At 34.1% G+C, this 19,128-nt stretch overlaps 1 protein-coding gene across 1 annotated transcript in view; it reads right to left on the minus strand.

Moving 5' to 3' along the window:
- The window catches only part of cog6 (component of oligomeric golgi complex 6), a 171,333-nt gene that overhangs the window by 30,401 nt on the left and 121,804 nt on the right, over window positions 1-19,128 (minus strand). The window contains exons 14-15 of the mRNA XM_052468857.1: window positions 18,760-18,927; window positions 4,706-4,813 (exon numbers count right to left, since the gene is read on the minus strand). Coding sequence (XP_052324817.1) covers window positions 4,706-4,813; window positions 18,760-18,927 — 276 coding nt within the window. The remainder of the gene's footprint in view (window positions 1-4,705; window positions 4,814-18,759; window positions 18,928-19,128) is intronic.

Genomic DNA, 19,128 nt, shown 5'->3' on the forward strand with positions numbered 1-19,128 from the left:
GGACGTTGTGCGGTAAAGCCTTGAAAATGGAGCATGTAATGAGCATCATCACGCGCACAGTTAACTGTTATCAGAGCCAAAGGTTTGAATCACCGCCAGTTCAAGGCATTTCTGACGGAGTTAGAAACGGAGCATGCTGATTTGCCTTATCACACAGAGGTGCTGGCTAAGCCAGGGAAAGGTGCTTCAAAGATGTTACTGTTATAGGAGATTTGTCTGTTCTTGGACAGCTGGGAAATACACAACACAACTGCTAAATGTTTCTGTTAAATGGCTTTTCTGTGTGACATTAAGTCATCTGAATGCAATGAACTTGCAGCTGCAGGGTATATGTCATCTCTGTTATGTACAGTACAGTGAAGGCATTTAAAACCAAACTGACTCTGTGGGAGACGCAGATGCGGAAAGAAAATTTGAGCCACTTTCCCAGCTGCCAGACCATGAAAGACTCTCTATAGTGCGTTCCCGGCTGCATAGTTACTGATAAATAGGTATGCTTGCCGCTGACTTTCGACTGTTTGCTGACTTTGAAGCACAAAAAAGCAGGTTGGAACTGCTCGGTAACCCATTTGCTGTTGATGGAAAGCTCACCACCAAACCTCAAATGGAGTTGATTGACCTCCAATGCAATGATGCACTGAGGCAAAATATGCGGCAGTGGGTGCTGCGGATTCGCCCGTTTCCTCCCGACACAATGCCCCAGCTGCGCATCCAGGCTGCTCAAACGTTGTCTATGTTTGGCAGCACATACCTGTGAACAACTGTTTTCTTTGATGAACTTGAACAAAACATCACACAGATATCGACTTACTGCTGAACACCTCCACTCAATTCTGAGGATTTCCTCAGCTCAGAGCCTTACCCCGAACATTGATGAACTTGTGGAAAAGATGGGACACCACCAAGTATCACCCTCAACCTCAAACAAGTGAACATTACTGTGCAATCACATATTTAGAGTTTTTACTCAGTTCAAGTTTAAAAGTTAAAGTTTAATATTTGTTTTCACTGCATGTTACTTCTCCTTAAACAAAGTGTTGTTTTTGATTAATAGATTTTTGCACTTTATTTTATTGTATTTCAATATTACTGCTTATATTTTAAAAATATTTCAGTTGAGTGGATGATAGAAAATTGCTATTATTGTTTTTTTCTTTGAAGTAAATTTAGCCCACTTTTGCTAAAATAGAAAATATAGGCTACTGATGGTGCCTTGAATACCGGTTTCTTTCATTTAATGTTCATGTTATGGGGATTTTTATATAAAGGAAATTTGTCTTTGTCTGTTGAAAATTAAAGATTACTGACAGAGCCATAAGAAAATATTGCTTTATTTATCTGATCATATTGGAATATATTTGTTAGGTTTTCAGTAGGTTCAATTAGGTTCACTAGACTATATGCGTCATTTAAAAATTTTTCAATGAACATTCGAACAGTCCGGCCCTCGGCTTGTAGCTAAATTTTTTATTTGGCCCTCCGTCCATTTGACTTTGACACCCCTGACCTAGACAGTCGTGAAGAGGGCACGACAACACCTTTTCCCCCTCAGGGGACTGAAACGACTTGGCATAGGTCCCCAGATCCTCTTCACTTGCTTTCCCTCTTGTATTTTGTCAATAACTTTTGTCTAATTGATGAAATTTGCATTGAATTAATTTGAATACGTGTTAATTAATTTGCTCCATCAATAATGAATTAACTCACTTGGGCCAATTAAGACTGATGAACTAACGTATATTAATTACATATTTTTTTTCTAATTCACCAGTTGGTTGTTACTGTTGCTGGAGCGGAAGAGGCCATTGGTGCTATGATGGACAGACAATTACTTTACTAAGAGTCTAATCATGTGGTAACCATGACAACAGCTTTTCCGGAGTTATCAGGTAAACAATGGTGAAACGAAAAGAAGAATAAAGAGAATGTAAAAAAAAGTGCTATATTACTGTTATATATTACTGTTATATATTACTGTTATATATTACTGCTGCTATATTACTGTTATATATTACTGTTATATATTACTGTTATATATTACTGTTATATATTACTGCTGCTATACTACTGCTGCTATATTACTGTTATATATTACTGTTATATATTACTGTTATATATTACTGTTATATAATACTGCTGCTATATTACTGTTATATATTACTGTTATATATTACTGCTGCTATATTACTGTTATATATTACTACTGCTATATTACTGTTACATATTACTGTTATATATTACTGTTATATATTACTACTGCTATATTACTGCTATATAATACTGCTGCTAAAATACTGTTACATATTACTGTTATAAATTACTACTGTTATATATTACTGTTATATAATACTGCTGCTATATTACTGTTATAAATTACTACTGTTATATATTACTGTTATATATTACTGCTGCTATATTACTGTTATATATTACTGCTGCTATATTACTGTTATATATTACTGTTATATAATACTGCTGCTAAAATACTGTTAGATATTACTGTTATATATTACTGCTGCTGTATTACTGTTATATAATACTGCTGCTATATTACTGTTATATATTACTGCTGCTATATTACTGTTATATATTACTGCTGCTATATTACTGTTATATATTACTGCTGCTATATTACTGTTATATAATACTGCTGCTATATTACTGCTGCTATATTACTGTTATATAATACTGCTGCTATATTACTGCTGCTATATTACTGTTATATATTACTGCTGCTATATTACTGTTATATATTACTGCTGCATATTACCGTTGATATATTACTGTCATATAATAGTTCTGCTATTTTACTGTTAGATATAACTGTTATATAATACTGTTGCTATATTACTGTTATATAATATTGTTATATATTACTGTTATATATTACTGCTGCTATATTACTGTTATATATTACTGTTATATAATAGCGCTGCGATTTTACTGTAATATATTACTGTTATATAATGGGGCTGCTATATTAATGTTATATAATGGGGCTGCTATATTACTGTTATATAATACTGTTATATAATACTGTTATATATTAATGCTGCTATAATTCTGTTATAAATTACTACTGTTACATATTACTGTTGCTATAGAAACTGTTATATAATGGGGCTGCTATATTACTGTTATATAATACTGCTGCTATATTACTGTTATATATTACTGTTATATATTACTGCTGCTATATTACTGTTATATATTACTGCTGCTATATTACTGTTATATATTATATATTACTGTTATATATTAATGCTGCTATATTACTGTTATATATTACTGTTATATAATACTGCTGCTATATTACTGTTATATATTACTGCTGCTATATTACTGTTACATATTACTGCTGCTATATTACTGTTATATAATACTGCTGCTATAATACTTTTATATAATACTGCTGCTATATTACTGTTATATAATACTGCTACTATATTACTGTTATATATTACTGTTATATATTACTGTTATATATTACTGCTGCTATATTACTGTTATATATTACTGTTATATATTACTGTTATATATTACTGCTGCTATATTACTGTTATATATTACTGCTGCTATATTACTGTTATATATTATATATTACTGTTATATATTAATGCTGCTATATTACTGTTATATATTACTGTTATATAATACTGCTGCTATATTACTGTTATATATTACTGCTGCTATATTACTGTTACATATTACTGCTGCTATATTACTGTTATATAATACTGCTGCTATAATACTTTTATATAATACTGCTGCTATATTACTGTTATATAATACTGCTACTATATTACTGTTATATATTACTGTTATATATTACTGTTATATATTACTGCTGCTATATTACTGTTATATATTAATGCTGCTATATTACTGTTATATATTAATGCTGCTATATTACTGTTATATATTACTGTTATATATTAATGCTGCTATATTACTGTTATATATTACTGTTATATATTACTGTTGCTATATTACTGTTATATATTACTGTTATATATTACTGTTATATAATACTGCTGCTATATTACTGTTATATATTACTGTTGCTATATTACTGTTATATATTACTGCTGCTATATTACTGTTATATATTACTGATATATACCCGTTATATATTACAGTTATATATTACTGTTATATAATACTGTTATATATTACTGTTATATATTACTGTTATATATTACTGCTGCTATATTACTTTATATATTACTGCTGCTATATTACTGTTATATAATACTGTTGCTATATTACTGTTATATATTACTGCTGCTATATTACTGTTATATATTACTGCTGCTATATTACTGTTATATAATACTGTTGCTATATTACTGTTATATAATACTGTTGCTATATTACTGTTATATATTACTGTTATATATTACTGTTATATATTACTGCTGCTATATTACTGTTATATATTACTGCTGCTATATTACTTTATATATTACTGCTGCTATATTACTGTTATATAATACTGTTGCTATATTACTGTTATATATTACTGTTATATATTACTGTTGCTATATTACTGTTATATATTACTGCTGCTATATTACTGTTATATAATACTGCTGCTATATTACTGTTATATATTACTGCTGCTATAATACTGGTATGTATTACTGTGTGTGTGGTATGTGGTGTGGATTGTGGTGTGGTGTGTAAAGGAGTGAGTGAGTCTGACCTGTTCCGGGCTGTGCTGCTGTACACAGCTGTAGATGTAACTCAGTCCAGCACGGGTCAGAACGAACGAAGCCTGTTCGTTGATCAGCGTGTCCAGGTGAGCTTCAATCTGGAGAGGAGAAAACAGAAGAGAGGAGGAGGAGAGGATGGGAGAGGAAGAGAGGAGTAGCGGATGGTAGGATGGGAGAGGAGGATGGGAGAGCAGAGGAGGATGGGTGATAAGGAGAGGAGAGAAGGATGAGAGGACAGTAGGATGGGAGAGGAGAGAAGGATGAGAGGACAGTAGGATGGGAGAGGAGAGAAGGATGAGAGGACAGTAGGATGGGAGAGGAGAGGATGAGAGGACAGTAGGATGGGAGAGGAGAGGATGGGAGAGGAGGAGAGGATGAGAGACAGTAGGATGGGAGAGGAGGATGGGGACAGTAGGATGGGAGAGGATGAGAGGATGTAGGATGGGACAGTGGATAAGGGAGGATATTATGAGGACTGTTAGAGATGGGAGATGAGGAGAGGAGAAAAGGATGAGAGGACAGTAGGATGGGAGATGAGGAGAGAAGGATGGGAGATGAGGTAGGATGGGAGAGGAGAGGATGAGGAGGGACAGTAGGATGGGAGGGAGGATGAGAGGACAGTAGGATGGGAGATGAGGGAGAAGGATGAGGAGGGATGAGAGGACAGTAGGATGGAGAGAGGATGGGAGGGAGATGGTAGGATGGGAGATGAGGAGAGGAGAGGACAGTAGGATGGGAGATGAGGAGAGAAGGATGGGAGATGAGGAGAGGAGAAAAGGATGAGAGGACAGTAGGATGGGAGAGGAGGATGGGTGATAAGGAGAGGAGAGGATGAGAGGACAGTAGGATGGGAGATGAGGAGAGAAGGATGGGAGATGAGGAGAGGAGAAAAGGATGAGAGGACAGTAGGATGGGAGAGGAGGATGGGAGATAAGGAGAGGAGAGGATGAGAGGACAGTAGGATGGGAGATGAGGGAGAGGGAGATAAGGAGAGGAGAGGACAGTAGGATGGGAGATGAGGAGAGAAGGATGGGAGATGAGGAGAGGAGAGGAAGGATGAGAGGACAGTAGGATGGGAGGAGAGGACAGTAGATGGGAGAGGAGAGGAGATGGGAGAGGAGAGAGGACAGTAGGATGGGAGAGGAGAGGATGATGGGAGATAAGGGAGAGGAGAGGGACAGTAGGATGGGAGAGGAGGATGGGTGATGGGAGATAAGGAGAGGATGAGGACAGTAGGATGGGAGATGAGAGGATGGATGATGGAGATGAGGAGAGGAGAAAGGATGAGAGGATGTAGGATGGGAGAGGAGAGGACAGTAGGATGGGAGATGAGAGGAAATGGGAGATAAGAGGAGAGGACAGTAGGATGGGAGAGGACAGTAGGATGGGAGATGAGGAGAGAAGGATGGGAGATGAGGAGAGGAGAGGGACAGTAGGATGGGAGAGGAGAGGATGATGGGAGATAAGGAGAGGAGAGGACAGTAGGATGGGAGAGGAGAGGATGATGGGAGATAAGGAGAGGAGAGGACAGTAGGATGGGAGAGGAGAGGATGATGGGAGATAAGGAGAGGAGAGGACAGTAGGATGGGAGAGGAGAGGATGATGGGCGATAAGGAGAGGAGAGGACAGTAGGATGGGAGAGGAGAGGATGAGAGGACAGAAGTAGGGAAACAGAGAGTCAGACAGGCTGGCTACTAACACAATACATACTGTTTCTAGTACAATGTCTATCTCAGTCACTATTGTAGATGATGTTCTAGAATAGTAGCCGTAGTAACATTAAATACATGATGTATTCTGTTCTAGAACAGTAGCCATAGTAACATTAAATACATGATGTATTCTGTTCTAGAACAGTAGCCATAGTAACATTAAATACATGATGTATTCTGTTCTAGAACAGTAGCCATAGTAACATTAAATACATGATGTATTCTGTTCCAGAACAGTAGCCATAGTAACATTAAATACATGATGTATTTATGGCACTCGTGGTTTATGGAACAGCATTATAAAGTCCTTATAACGAGGGATAGAGTGGGACTCTGGGTGCTCCAACATCAACAACAGACACACCTCATCTGAAACACAGTATAATATTCTCTACATTATACCTCTGGAAGACTGAGTGCATCCCAAATGGCACCCTATTCCCTATGTAGTGCACTACTTTAGACCAGAGCCCTATTCCCTATATAATGCACTACTTTAGACCAGAGCCCTATTCCCTATATAGTGCACTACTTTAGGCCAGAGACCTATTCCCTATATAGTGCACTACTTTAGACCAGAGCCCTATTCTCTATGTAGGGCACTACTTTAGACCAGAGCCCTATTCCCTATGTAGTGCAGACCAGAGCCTATTCCCTATTAGACCAGAGCCCTATTCCTATGTAGTGCACTACTTTAGACCAGAGCCCTATTCCTATAGTGCACTACTTTAGACCAGAGCCTTATTCCCTATATAGTGCACTACTTTAGACCAACTCCCTAGCCCTAGTTCACTACTTTAGACCAGAGAGGCACTACTTTAGACCAGAACCCTATTCCCTATATACTTTAGGAGACTTTAAACCAGGATTCCCTATGAGTGCAGACTTTAGACCAGAGCCCTATGTAGTGATGGACCAGAGCCTTATTCCTATGGACTACTTTAGACCAGACCAGAGCCCTATGATGGGACCAGATAAGTAGACTTTAGACCAGAGCCCTATGTAGTGCACTACTTTAGACCAGAGCCCTATGTAGTGCACTACTTTAGACCAGAGCCCTATGTAGTGCACTACTTTAGACCAGAACCCTATGTAGTGCACTACTTTAGACCAGAGCCCTATGTAGTGCACTACTTTAGACCAGGGGGCATATGCACACAGCATAAAAGCGGCTACTATGGCTACTGTTGTTGGAACAGAATACATCATGTATTTAATGTTACTATGGCTACTGTTCTAGAACAGAATACATCATGTATTTAATGTTACTATGGCTACTGTTCTAGAACAGAATACATCATGTATTTAATGTTACTATGGCTACTGTTCTGGAACAGAATACATCATGTATTTAATGTTACTATGGCTACTGTTCTAGAACAGAATACATCATGTATTTAATGTTACTATGGCTACTGTTCTAGAACAGAATACATCATGTATTTAATGTTACTATGGCTACTGTTCTAGAACAGAATACATCATGTATTTAATGTTACTATGGCTACTGTTCTAGAACAGAATACATCATGTATTTAATGTTACTATGGCTACTGTTCTAGAACAGAATACATCATGTATTTAATGTTACTATGGCTACTGTTCTGGAACAGAATACATCATGTATTTAATGTTACTATGGCTACTGTTCTAGAACAGAATACATCATGTATTTAATGTTACTATGGCTACTGTTCTAGAACAGAATACATCATGTATTTAATGTTACTATGGCTACTGTTCTAGAACAGAATACATCATGTATTTAATGTTACTATGGCTACTGTTCTAGAACAGAATACATCATGTATTTAATGTTACTATGGCTACTGTTCTGGAACAGAATACATCATGTATTTAATGTTACTATGGCTACTGTTCTGGAACAGAATACATCATGTATTTAATGTTACTATGGCTACTGTTCTAGAACAGAATACATCATGTATTTAATGTTACTATGGCTACTGTTCTGGAACAGAATACATCATGTATTTAATGTTACTATGGCTACTGTTCTAGAACAGAATACATCATGTATTTAATGTTACTATGGCTACTGTTCTAGAACAGAATACATCATGTATTTAATGTTACTATGGCTACTGTTCTAGAACAGAATACATCATGTATTTAATGTTACTATGGCTACTGTTCTAGAACAGAATACATCATGTATTTAATGTTACTATGGCTACTGTTCTGGAACAGAATACATCATGTATTTAATGTTACTATGGCTACTGTTCTAGAACAGAATACATCATGTATTTAATGTTACTATGGCTACTGTTCTAGAACAGAATACATCATGTATTTAATGTTACTATGGCTACTGTTCTAGAACAGAATACATCATGTATTTAATGTTACTATGGCTACTGTTCTAGAACAGAATACATCATGTATTTAATGTTACTATGGCTACTGTTCTAGAACAGAATACATCATGTATTTAATGTTACTATGGCTACTGTTCTAGAACAGAATACATCATGTATTTAATGTTACTATGGCTACTGTTGTTGAACAGAATACATCATGTATTTAATGTTACTATGGCTACTGTTCTAGAACAGAATACATCATGTATTTAATGTTACTATGGCTACTGTTCTGGAACAGAATACATCATGTATTTAATGTTACCATGGCTACTGTTCTAGAACAGAATACATCATGTATTTAATGTTACTATGGCTACTGTTCTAGAACAGAATACATCATGTATTTAATGTTACTATGGCTACTGTTCTGGAACAGAATACATCATGTATTTAATGTTACTATGGCTACTGTTCTGGAACAGAATACATCATGTATTTAATGTTACTATGGCTACTGTTCTAGAACAGAATACATCATGTATTTAATGTTACTATGGCTACTGTTGTTGGAACAGAATACATCATGTATTTAATGTTACTATGGCTACTGTTCTAGAACAGAATACATCATGTATTTAATGTTACTATGGCTACTGTTCTAGAACAGAATACATCATGTATTTAATGTTACTATGGCTACTGTTCTAGAACAGAATACATCATGTATTTAATGTTACTATGGCTACTGTTCTGGAACAGAATACATCATGTATTTAATGTTACTATGGCTACTGTTCTAGAACAGAATACATCATGTATTTAATGTTACTATGGCTACTGTTCTAGAACAGAATACATCATGTATTTAATGTTACTATGGCTACTGTTCTGGAACAGAATACATCATGTATTTAATGTTACTATGGCTACTGTTCTAGAACAGAATACATCATGTATTTAATGTTACTATGGCTACTGTTCTAGAACAGAATACATCATGTATTTAATGTTACTATGGCTACTGTTCTGAACAGAATACATCATGTATTTAATGTTACTATGGCTACTGTTCTAGAACAGAATACATCATGTATTTAATGTTACTATGGCTACTGTTCTAGAACAGAATACATCATGTATTTAATGTTACTATGGCTACTGTTCTAGAACAGAATACATCATGTATTTAATGTTACTATGGCTACTGTTCTAGAACAGAATACATCATGTATTTAATGTTACTATGGCTACTGTTCTGAACAGAATACATCATGTATTTAATGTTACTATGGCTACTGTTCTAGAACAGAATACATCATGTATTTAATGTTACTATGGCTACTGTTCTGGAACAGAATACATCATGTATTTAATGTTACTATGGCTACTGTTCTGGAACAGAATACATCATGTATTTAATGTTACTATGGCTACTGTTCTAGAACAGAATACATCATGTATTTAATGTTACTATGGCTACTGTTCTAGAACAGAATACATCATGTATTTAATGTTACTATGGCTACTGTTCTAGAACAGAATACATCATGTATTTAATGTTACTATGGCTACTGTTCTAGAACAGAATACATCATGTATTTAATGTTACTATGGCTACTGTTCTAGAACAGAATACATCATGTATTTAATGTTACTATGGCTACTGTTCTAGAACAGAATACATCATGTATTTAATGTTACTATGGCTACTGTTCTAGAACAGAATACATCATGTATTTAATGTTACTATGGCTACTGTTCTAGAACAGAATACATCATGTATTTAATGTTACTATGGCTACTGTTCTAGAACAGAATACATCATGTATTTAATGTTACTATGGCTACTGTTCTAGAACAGAATACATCATGTATTTAATGTTACTATGGCTACTGTTCTGGAACAGAATACATCATGTATTTAATGTTACTATGGCTACTGTTCTGGAACAGAATACATCATGTATTTAATGTTACTATGGCTACTGTTCTGGAACAGAATACATCATGTATTTAATGTTACTATGGCTACTGTTCTAGAACAGAATACATCATGTATTTAATGTTACTATGGCTACTGTTCTAGGCTAACAGAATACATCATGTATTTAATGTTACTATGGCTACTGTTCTAGAACAGAATACATCATGTATTTAATGTTACTATGGCTACTGTTCTAGAACAGAATACATCATGTATTTAATGTTACTATGGCTACTGTTCTGGAACAGAATACATCATGTATTTAATGTTACTATGGCTACTGTTCTGGAACAGAATACATCATGTATTTAATGTTACTATGGCTACTGTTCTAGAACAGAATACATCATGTATTTAATGTTACTATGGCTACTGTTCTAGAACAGAATACATCATGTATTTAATGTTACTATGGCTACTGTTCTGGAACAGAATACATCATGTATTTAATGTTACTATGGCTACTGTTCTAGAACAGAATACATCATGTATTTAATGTTACTATGGCTACTGTTCTGGAACAGAATACATCATGTATTTAATGTTACTATGGCTACTGTTCTAGAACAGAATACATCATGTATTTAATGTTACTATGGCTACTGTTGTTGGAACAGAATACATCATGTATTTAATGTTACTATGGCTACTGTTCTAGAACAGAATACATCATGTATTTAATGTTACTATGGCTACTGTTCTAGAACAGAATACATCATGTATTTAATGTTACTATGGCTACTGTTCTAGAACAGAATACATCATGTATTTAATGTTACTATGGCTACTGTTCTAGAACAGAATACATCATGTATTTAATGTTACTATGGCTACTGTTCTAGAACAGAATACATCATGTATTTAATGTTACTATGGCTACTGTTCTAGAACAGAATACATCATGTATTTAATGTTACTATGGCTACTGTTCTAGAACAGAATACATCATGTATTTAATGTTACTATGGCTACTGTTCTAGAACAGAATACATCATGTATTTAATGTTACTATGGCTACTGTTCTAGAACAGAATACATCATGTATTTAATGTTACTATGGCTACTGTTCTAGAACAGAATACATCATGTATTTAATGTTACTATGGCTACTGTTCTAGAACAGAATACATCATGTATTTAATGTTACTATGGCTACTGTTCTGGAACAGAATACATCATGTATTTAATGTTACTATGGCTACTGTTCTGGAACAGAATACATCATGTATTTAATGTTACTATGGCTACTGTTCTGGAACAGAATACATCATGTATTTATTTAATGTTACTATGGCTACTGTTCTAGAACAGAATACATCATGTATTTAATGTTACTATGGCTACTGTTCTAGAACAGAATACATCATGTATTTAATGTTACTATGGCTACTGTTCTAGAACAGAATACATCATGTATTTAATGTTACTATGGCTACTGTTCTGGAACAGAATACATCATGTATTTAATGTTACTATGGCTACTGTTCTGGAACAGAATACATCATGTATTTAATGTTACTATGGCTACTGTTCTGGAACAGAATACATCATGTATTTAATGTTACTATGGCTACTGTTCTAGAACAGAATACATCATGTATTTAATGTTACTATGGCTACTGTTCTAGAACAGAATACATCATGTATTTAATGTTACTATACTGTTCTAGAACAGAATACATCATGTATTTAATGTTACTACGGCTACTGTTCTGGAACAGAATACATCATGTATTTAATGTTACTATGGCTACTGTTCTGGAACAGAATACATCATGTATTTAATGTTACTATGGCTACTGTTCTAGAACAGAATACATCATGTATTTAATGTTACTATGGCTACTGTTCTAGAACAGAATACATCATGTATTTAATGTTACTATGGCTACTGTTCTAGAACAGAATACATCATGTATTTAATGTTACTATGGCTACTGTTGTTGGAACAGAATACATCATGTATTTAATGTTACTATGGCTACTGTTCTGGAACAGAATACATCATGTATTTAATGTTACTATGGCTACTGTTGTTGGAACAGAATACATCATGTATTTAATGTTACTATGGCTACTGTTCTGGAACAGAATACATCATGTATTTAATGTTACTATGGCTACTGTTCTAGAACAGAATACATCATGTATTTAATGTTACTATGGCTACTGTTCTAGAACAGAATACATCATGTATTTAATGTTACTATGGCTACTGTTCTAGAACAGAATACATCATGTATTTAATGTTACTATGGCTACTGTTCTAGAACAGAATACATCATGTATTTAATGTTACTATGGCTACTGTTCTAGAACAGAATACATCATGTATTTAATGTTACTATGGCTACTGTTCTAGAACAGAATACATCATGTATTTAATGTTACTATGGCTACTGTTGTTGGAACAGAATACATCATGTATTTAATGTTACTATGGCTACTGTTCTAGAACAGAATACATCATGTATTTAATGTTACTATGGCTACTGTTCTAGAACAGAATACATCATGTATTTAATGTTACTATGGCTACTGTTCTAGAACAGAATACATCATGTATTTAATGTTACTATGGCTACTGTTCTAGAACAGAATACATCATGTATTTAATGTTACTATGGCTACTGTTCTGGAACAGAATACAATACATCAGAACAGAATACATCATGTATTTAATGTTACTATGGCTACTGTTCTAGAACAGAATACATCATGTATTTAATGTTACTATGGCTACTGTTCTAGAACAGAATACATCATGTATTTAATGTTACTATGGCTACTGTTCTAGAACAGAATACATCATGTATTTAATGTTACTATGGCTACTGTTCTGGAACAGAATACATCATGTATTTAATGTTACTATGGCTACTGTTCTGGAACAGAATACATCATGTATTTAATGTTACTATGGCTACTGTTCTGGAACAGAATACATCATGTATTTAATGTTACTATGGCTACTGTTCTAGAACAGAATACATCATGTATTTAATGTTACTATGGCTACTGTTCTAGAACAGAATACATCATGTATTTAATGTTACTATGGCTACTGTTCTAGAACAGAATACATCATGTATTTAATGTTACTATGGCTACTGTTCTAGAACAGAATACATCATGTATTTAATGTTACTATGGCTACTGTTCTAGAACAGAATACATCATGTATTTAATGTTACTATGGCTACTGTTCTAGAACAGAATACATCATGTATTTAATGTTACTATGGCTACTGTTCTAGAACAGAATACATCATGTATTTAATGTTACTATGGCTACTGTTCTTGGAACAGAATACATCATGTATTTAATGTTACTATGGCTACTGTTCTAGAACAGAATACATCATGTATTTAATGTTACTATGGCTACTGTTTTAATGTTACTATGGCTACTGTTCTAGAACAGAATACATCATGTATTTAATGTTACTATGGCTACTGTTCTAGAACAGAATACATCATGTATTTAATGTTACTATGGCTACTGTTCTAGAACAGAATACATCATGTATTTAATGTTACTATGGCTACTGTTCTAGAACAGAATACATCATGTATTTAATGTTACTATGGCTACTGTTCTAGAACAGAATACATCATGTATTTAATGTTACTATGGCTACTGTTCTGGAACAGAATACATCATGTATTTAATGTTACTATGGCTACTGTTCTGGAACAGAATACATCATGTATTTAATGTTACTATGGCTACTGTTCTGGAACAGAATACATCATGTATTTAATGTTACTATGGCTACTGTTCTGGAACAGAATACATCATGTATTTAATGTTACTATGGCTACTGTTCTAGAACAGAATACATCATGTATTTAATGTTACTATGGCTACTGTTCTAGAACAGAATACATCATGTATTTAATGTTACTATGGCTACTGTTCTAGAACAGAATACATCATGTATTTAATGTTACTATGGCTACTGTTCTGGAACAGAATACATCATGTATTTAATGTTACTATGGCTACTGTTCTGGAACAGAATACATCATGTATTTAATGTTACTATGGCTACTGTTCTGGAACAGAATACATCATGTTTACTATGGCTACTGTTCTAGAACAGAATACATCATGTATTTAATGTTACTATGGCTACTGTTCTAGAACAGAATACATCATGTATTTAATGTTACTATGGCTACTGTTCTAGAACAGAATACATCATGTATTTAATGTTACTATGGCTACTGTTCTGGAACAGAATACATCATGTATTTAATGTTACTATGGCTACTGTTCTGGAACAGAATACATCATGTATTTAATGTTACTATGGCTACTGTTCTGGAACAGAATACATCATGTATTTAATGTTACTATGGCTACTGTTCTGGAACAGAATACATCATGTATTTAATGTTACTATGGCTACTGTTCTAGAACAGAATACATCATGTATTTAATGTTACTATGGCTACTGTTCTAGAACAGAATACATCATGTATTTAATGTTACTATGGCTACTGTTCTAGAACAGAATACATCATGTATTTAATGTTACTATGGCTACTGTTCTGGAACAGAATACATCATGTATTTAATGTTACTATGGCTACTGTTCTGGAACAGAATACATCATGTATTTAATGTTACTATGGCTACTGTTCTGGAACAGAATACATCATGTATTTAATGTTACTATGGCTACTGTTCTAGAACAGAATACATCATGTATTTAATGTTACTATGGCTACTGTTCTAGAACAGAATACATCATGTATTTAATGTTACTATGGCTACTATTCTAGAACAGAATACATCATGTATTTAATGTTACTATGGCTACTGTTCTGGAACAGAATACATCATGTATTTAATGTTACTATGGCTACTGTTCTAGAACAGAATACATCATGTATTTAATGTTACTATGGCTACTGTTCTAGAACAGAATACATCATGTATTTAATGTTACTATGGCTACTGTTCTGGAACAGAATACATCATGTATTTAATGTTACTATGGCTACTGTTCTAGAACAGAATACATCATGTATTTAATGTTACTATGGCTACTGTTGTTGGAACAGAATACATCATGTATTTAATGTTACTATGGCTACTGTTCTGGAACAGAATACATCATGTATTTAATGTTACTATGGCTACTGTTGTTGGAACAGAATACATCATGTATTTAATGTTACTATGGCTACTGTTCTAGAACAGAATACATCATGTATTTAATGTTACTATGGCTACTGTTCTAGAACAGAATACATCATGTATTTAATGTTACTATGGCTACTGTTCTAGAACAGAATACATCATGTATTTAATGTTACTATGGCTACTGTTCTAGAACAGAATTCATGTATTTAATGTTACTATGGCTACTGTTGTTGGAACAGAATACATCATGTATTTAATGTTACTACGGCTACTGTTCTAGAACAGAATACATCATGTATTTAATGTTACTATGGCTACTGTTCTAGAACAGAATACATCATGTATTTAATGTTACTATGGCTACTGTTCTAGAACAGAATACATCATGTATTTAATGTTACTATGGCTACTGTTCTTGAACAGAATACATCATGTATTTAATGTTACTATGGCTACTGTTGTTGGAACAGAATACATCATGTATTTAATGTTACTATGGCTACTGTTCTAGAACAGAATACATCATGTATTTAATGTTACTATGGCTACTGTTCTAGAACAGAATACATCATGTATTTAATGTTACTATGGCTACTGTTCTAGAACAGAATACATCATGTATTTAATGTTACTATGGCTACTGTTCTAGAACAGAATACATCATGTATTTAATGTTACTATGGCTACTGTTCTGGAACAGAATACATCATGTATTTAATGTTACTATGGCTACTGTTCTGGAACAGAATACATCATGTATTTAATGTTACTATGGCTACTGTTCTGGAACAGAATACATCATGTATTTAATGTTACTATGGCTACTGTTCTGGAACAGAATACATCATGTATTTAATGTTACTATGGCTACTGTTCTGGAACAGAATACATCATGTATTTAATGTTACTATGGCTACTGTTCTGGAACAGAATACATCATGTATTTAATGTTACTATGGCTACTGTTCTAGAACAGAATACATCATGTATTTAATGTTACTATGGCTACTGTTCTGGAACAGAATACATCATGTATTTAATGTTACTATGGCTACTGTTCTGAACAGAATACATCATGTATTTAATGTTACTATGGCTACTGTTCTGGAACAGAATACATCATGTATTTAATGTTACTATACTGGCTACTGTTCTAGAACAGAATACATCATGTATTTAATGTTACTATGGCTACTGTTCTAGAACAGAATACATCATGTATTTAATGTTACTATGGCTACTGTTCTGGAACAGAATACATCATGTATTTAATGTTACTATGGCTACTGTTCTAGAACAGAATACATCATGTATTTAATGTTACTATGGCTACTGTTCTAGAACAGAATACATCATGTATTTAATGTTACTATGGCTACTGTTCTAGAACAGAATACATCATGTATTTAATGTTACTATGGCTACTGTTCTAGAACAGAATACATCATGTATTTAATGTTACTATGGCTACTGTTGTTGGAACAGAATACATCATGTATTTAATGTTACTATGGCTACTGTTCTGGAACAGAATACATCATGTATTTAATGTTACTATGGCTACTGTTCTGGAACAGAATACATCATGTATTTAATGTTACTATGGCTACTGTTCTAGAACAGAATACATCATGTATTTAATGTTACTATGGCTACTGTTCTAGAACAGAATACATCATGTATTTAATGTTACTATGGCTACTGTTCTAGAACAGAATACATCATGTATTTAATGTTACTATGGCTACTGTTCTAGAACAGAATACATCATGTATTTAATGTTACTATGGCTACTGTTGTTGGAACAGAATACATCATGTATTTAATGTTACTATGGCTACTGTTCTGGAACAGAATACATCATGTATTTAATGTTACTATGGCTACTGTTGTTGGAACAGAATACATCATGTATTTAATGTTACTATGGCTACTGTTCTAGAACAGAATACATCATGTATTTAATGTTACTATGGCTACTGTTCTAGAACAGAATACATCATGTATTTAATGTTACTATGGCTACTGTTCTAGAACAGAATACATCATGTATTTAATGTTACTATGGCTACTGTTCTAGAACAGAATACATCATGTATTTAATGTTACTATGGCTACTGTTGTTGGAACAGAATACATCATGTATTTAATGTTACTATGGCTACTGTTCTAGAACAGAATACATCATGTATTTAATGTTACTATGGCTACTGTTCTGGAACAGAATACATCATGTATTTAATGTTACTATGGCTACTGTTCTAGAACAGAATACATCATGTATTTAATGTTACTATGGCTACTGTTCTGGAACAGAATACATCATGTATTTAATGTTACTATGGCTACTGTTCTGGAACAGAATACATCATGTATTTAATGTTACTATGGCTACTGTTCTAGGAACAGAATACATCATGTATTTAATGTTACTATGGCTACTGTTCTAGAACAGAATACATCATGTATTTAATGTTACTATGGCTACTGTTCTAGAACAGAATACATCATGTATTTAATGTTACTATGGCTACTGTTCTAGAACAGAATACATCATGTATTTAATGTTACTATGGCTACTGTTGTTGGAACAGAACACGTAAAGATAATGCTACTTCAGCCAGTGATTGAACTGACTAAATTAGGCCTAAACATCAAATAGAATATATTCTGTAACGTCTATAAGGTGACATCCACATGTTTCAGGCACGTCAAGGGACAGACGACTTTTCTACAACACTGATGGCCAGTTTCCTGGAGACAGATTGATTTGTAGTCCTGAACTCTCCTTAGTCCAGCACGAGGCCTCATCTGTCTTTTGGAACCTGGCCATCAGTGCTCCAACAAAGGGTTGCCAGTTCAGTACCTGGAACTCCAGCATCTCCAGCCTCTTGTCTGTGAACTCAAACAGAGCCAGGGTGGTCTTCATCACATACAGAGAGTTCACCATGTACACCGCCATGTCTGCAGTGCCGAGGTTACTGGCTGACACTGTACACAGCTGGAGCAGGGGGTCCAGAATACAAGACAACACCTAACAGAGAGACAGACAGACAGGTTACTGGCTGACACTGTACACAAAAAGCTGAGGGCAGAGGACATTAACCTGAGGGCCGAGGACATTACCAGAGGGTAGAGGACATTAACCAGAGGGTAGAGGACATTAACCTGAGGGTAGAGGACATTAACCAGAGGGTAGAGGACATTAACCAGAGGGTAGAGGACATTAACCTGA

This window comes from Oncorhynchus keta, chromosome 18 (genome assembly GCF_023373465.1).
Source record: "Oncorhynchus keta strain PuntledgeMale-10-30-2019 chromosome 18, Oket_V2, whole genome shotgun sequence".
In the NCBI taxonomy this organism is placed as follows: domain Eukaryota; kingdom Metazoa; phylum Chordata; class Actinopteri; order Salmoniformes; family Salmonidae; genus Oncorhynchus; species Oncorhynchus keta.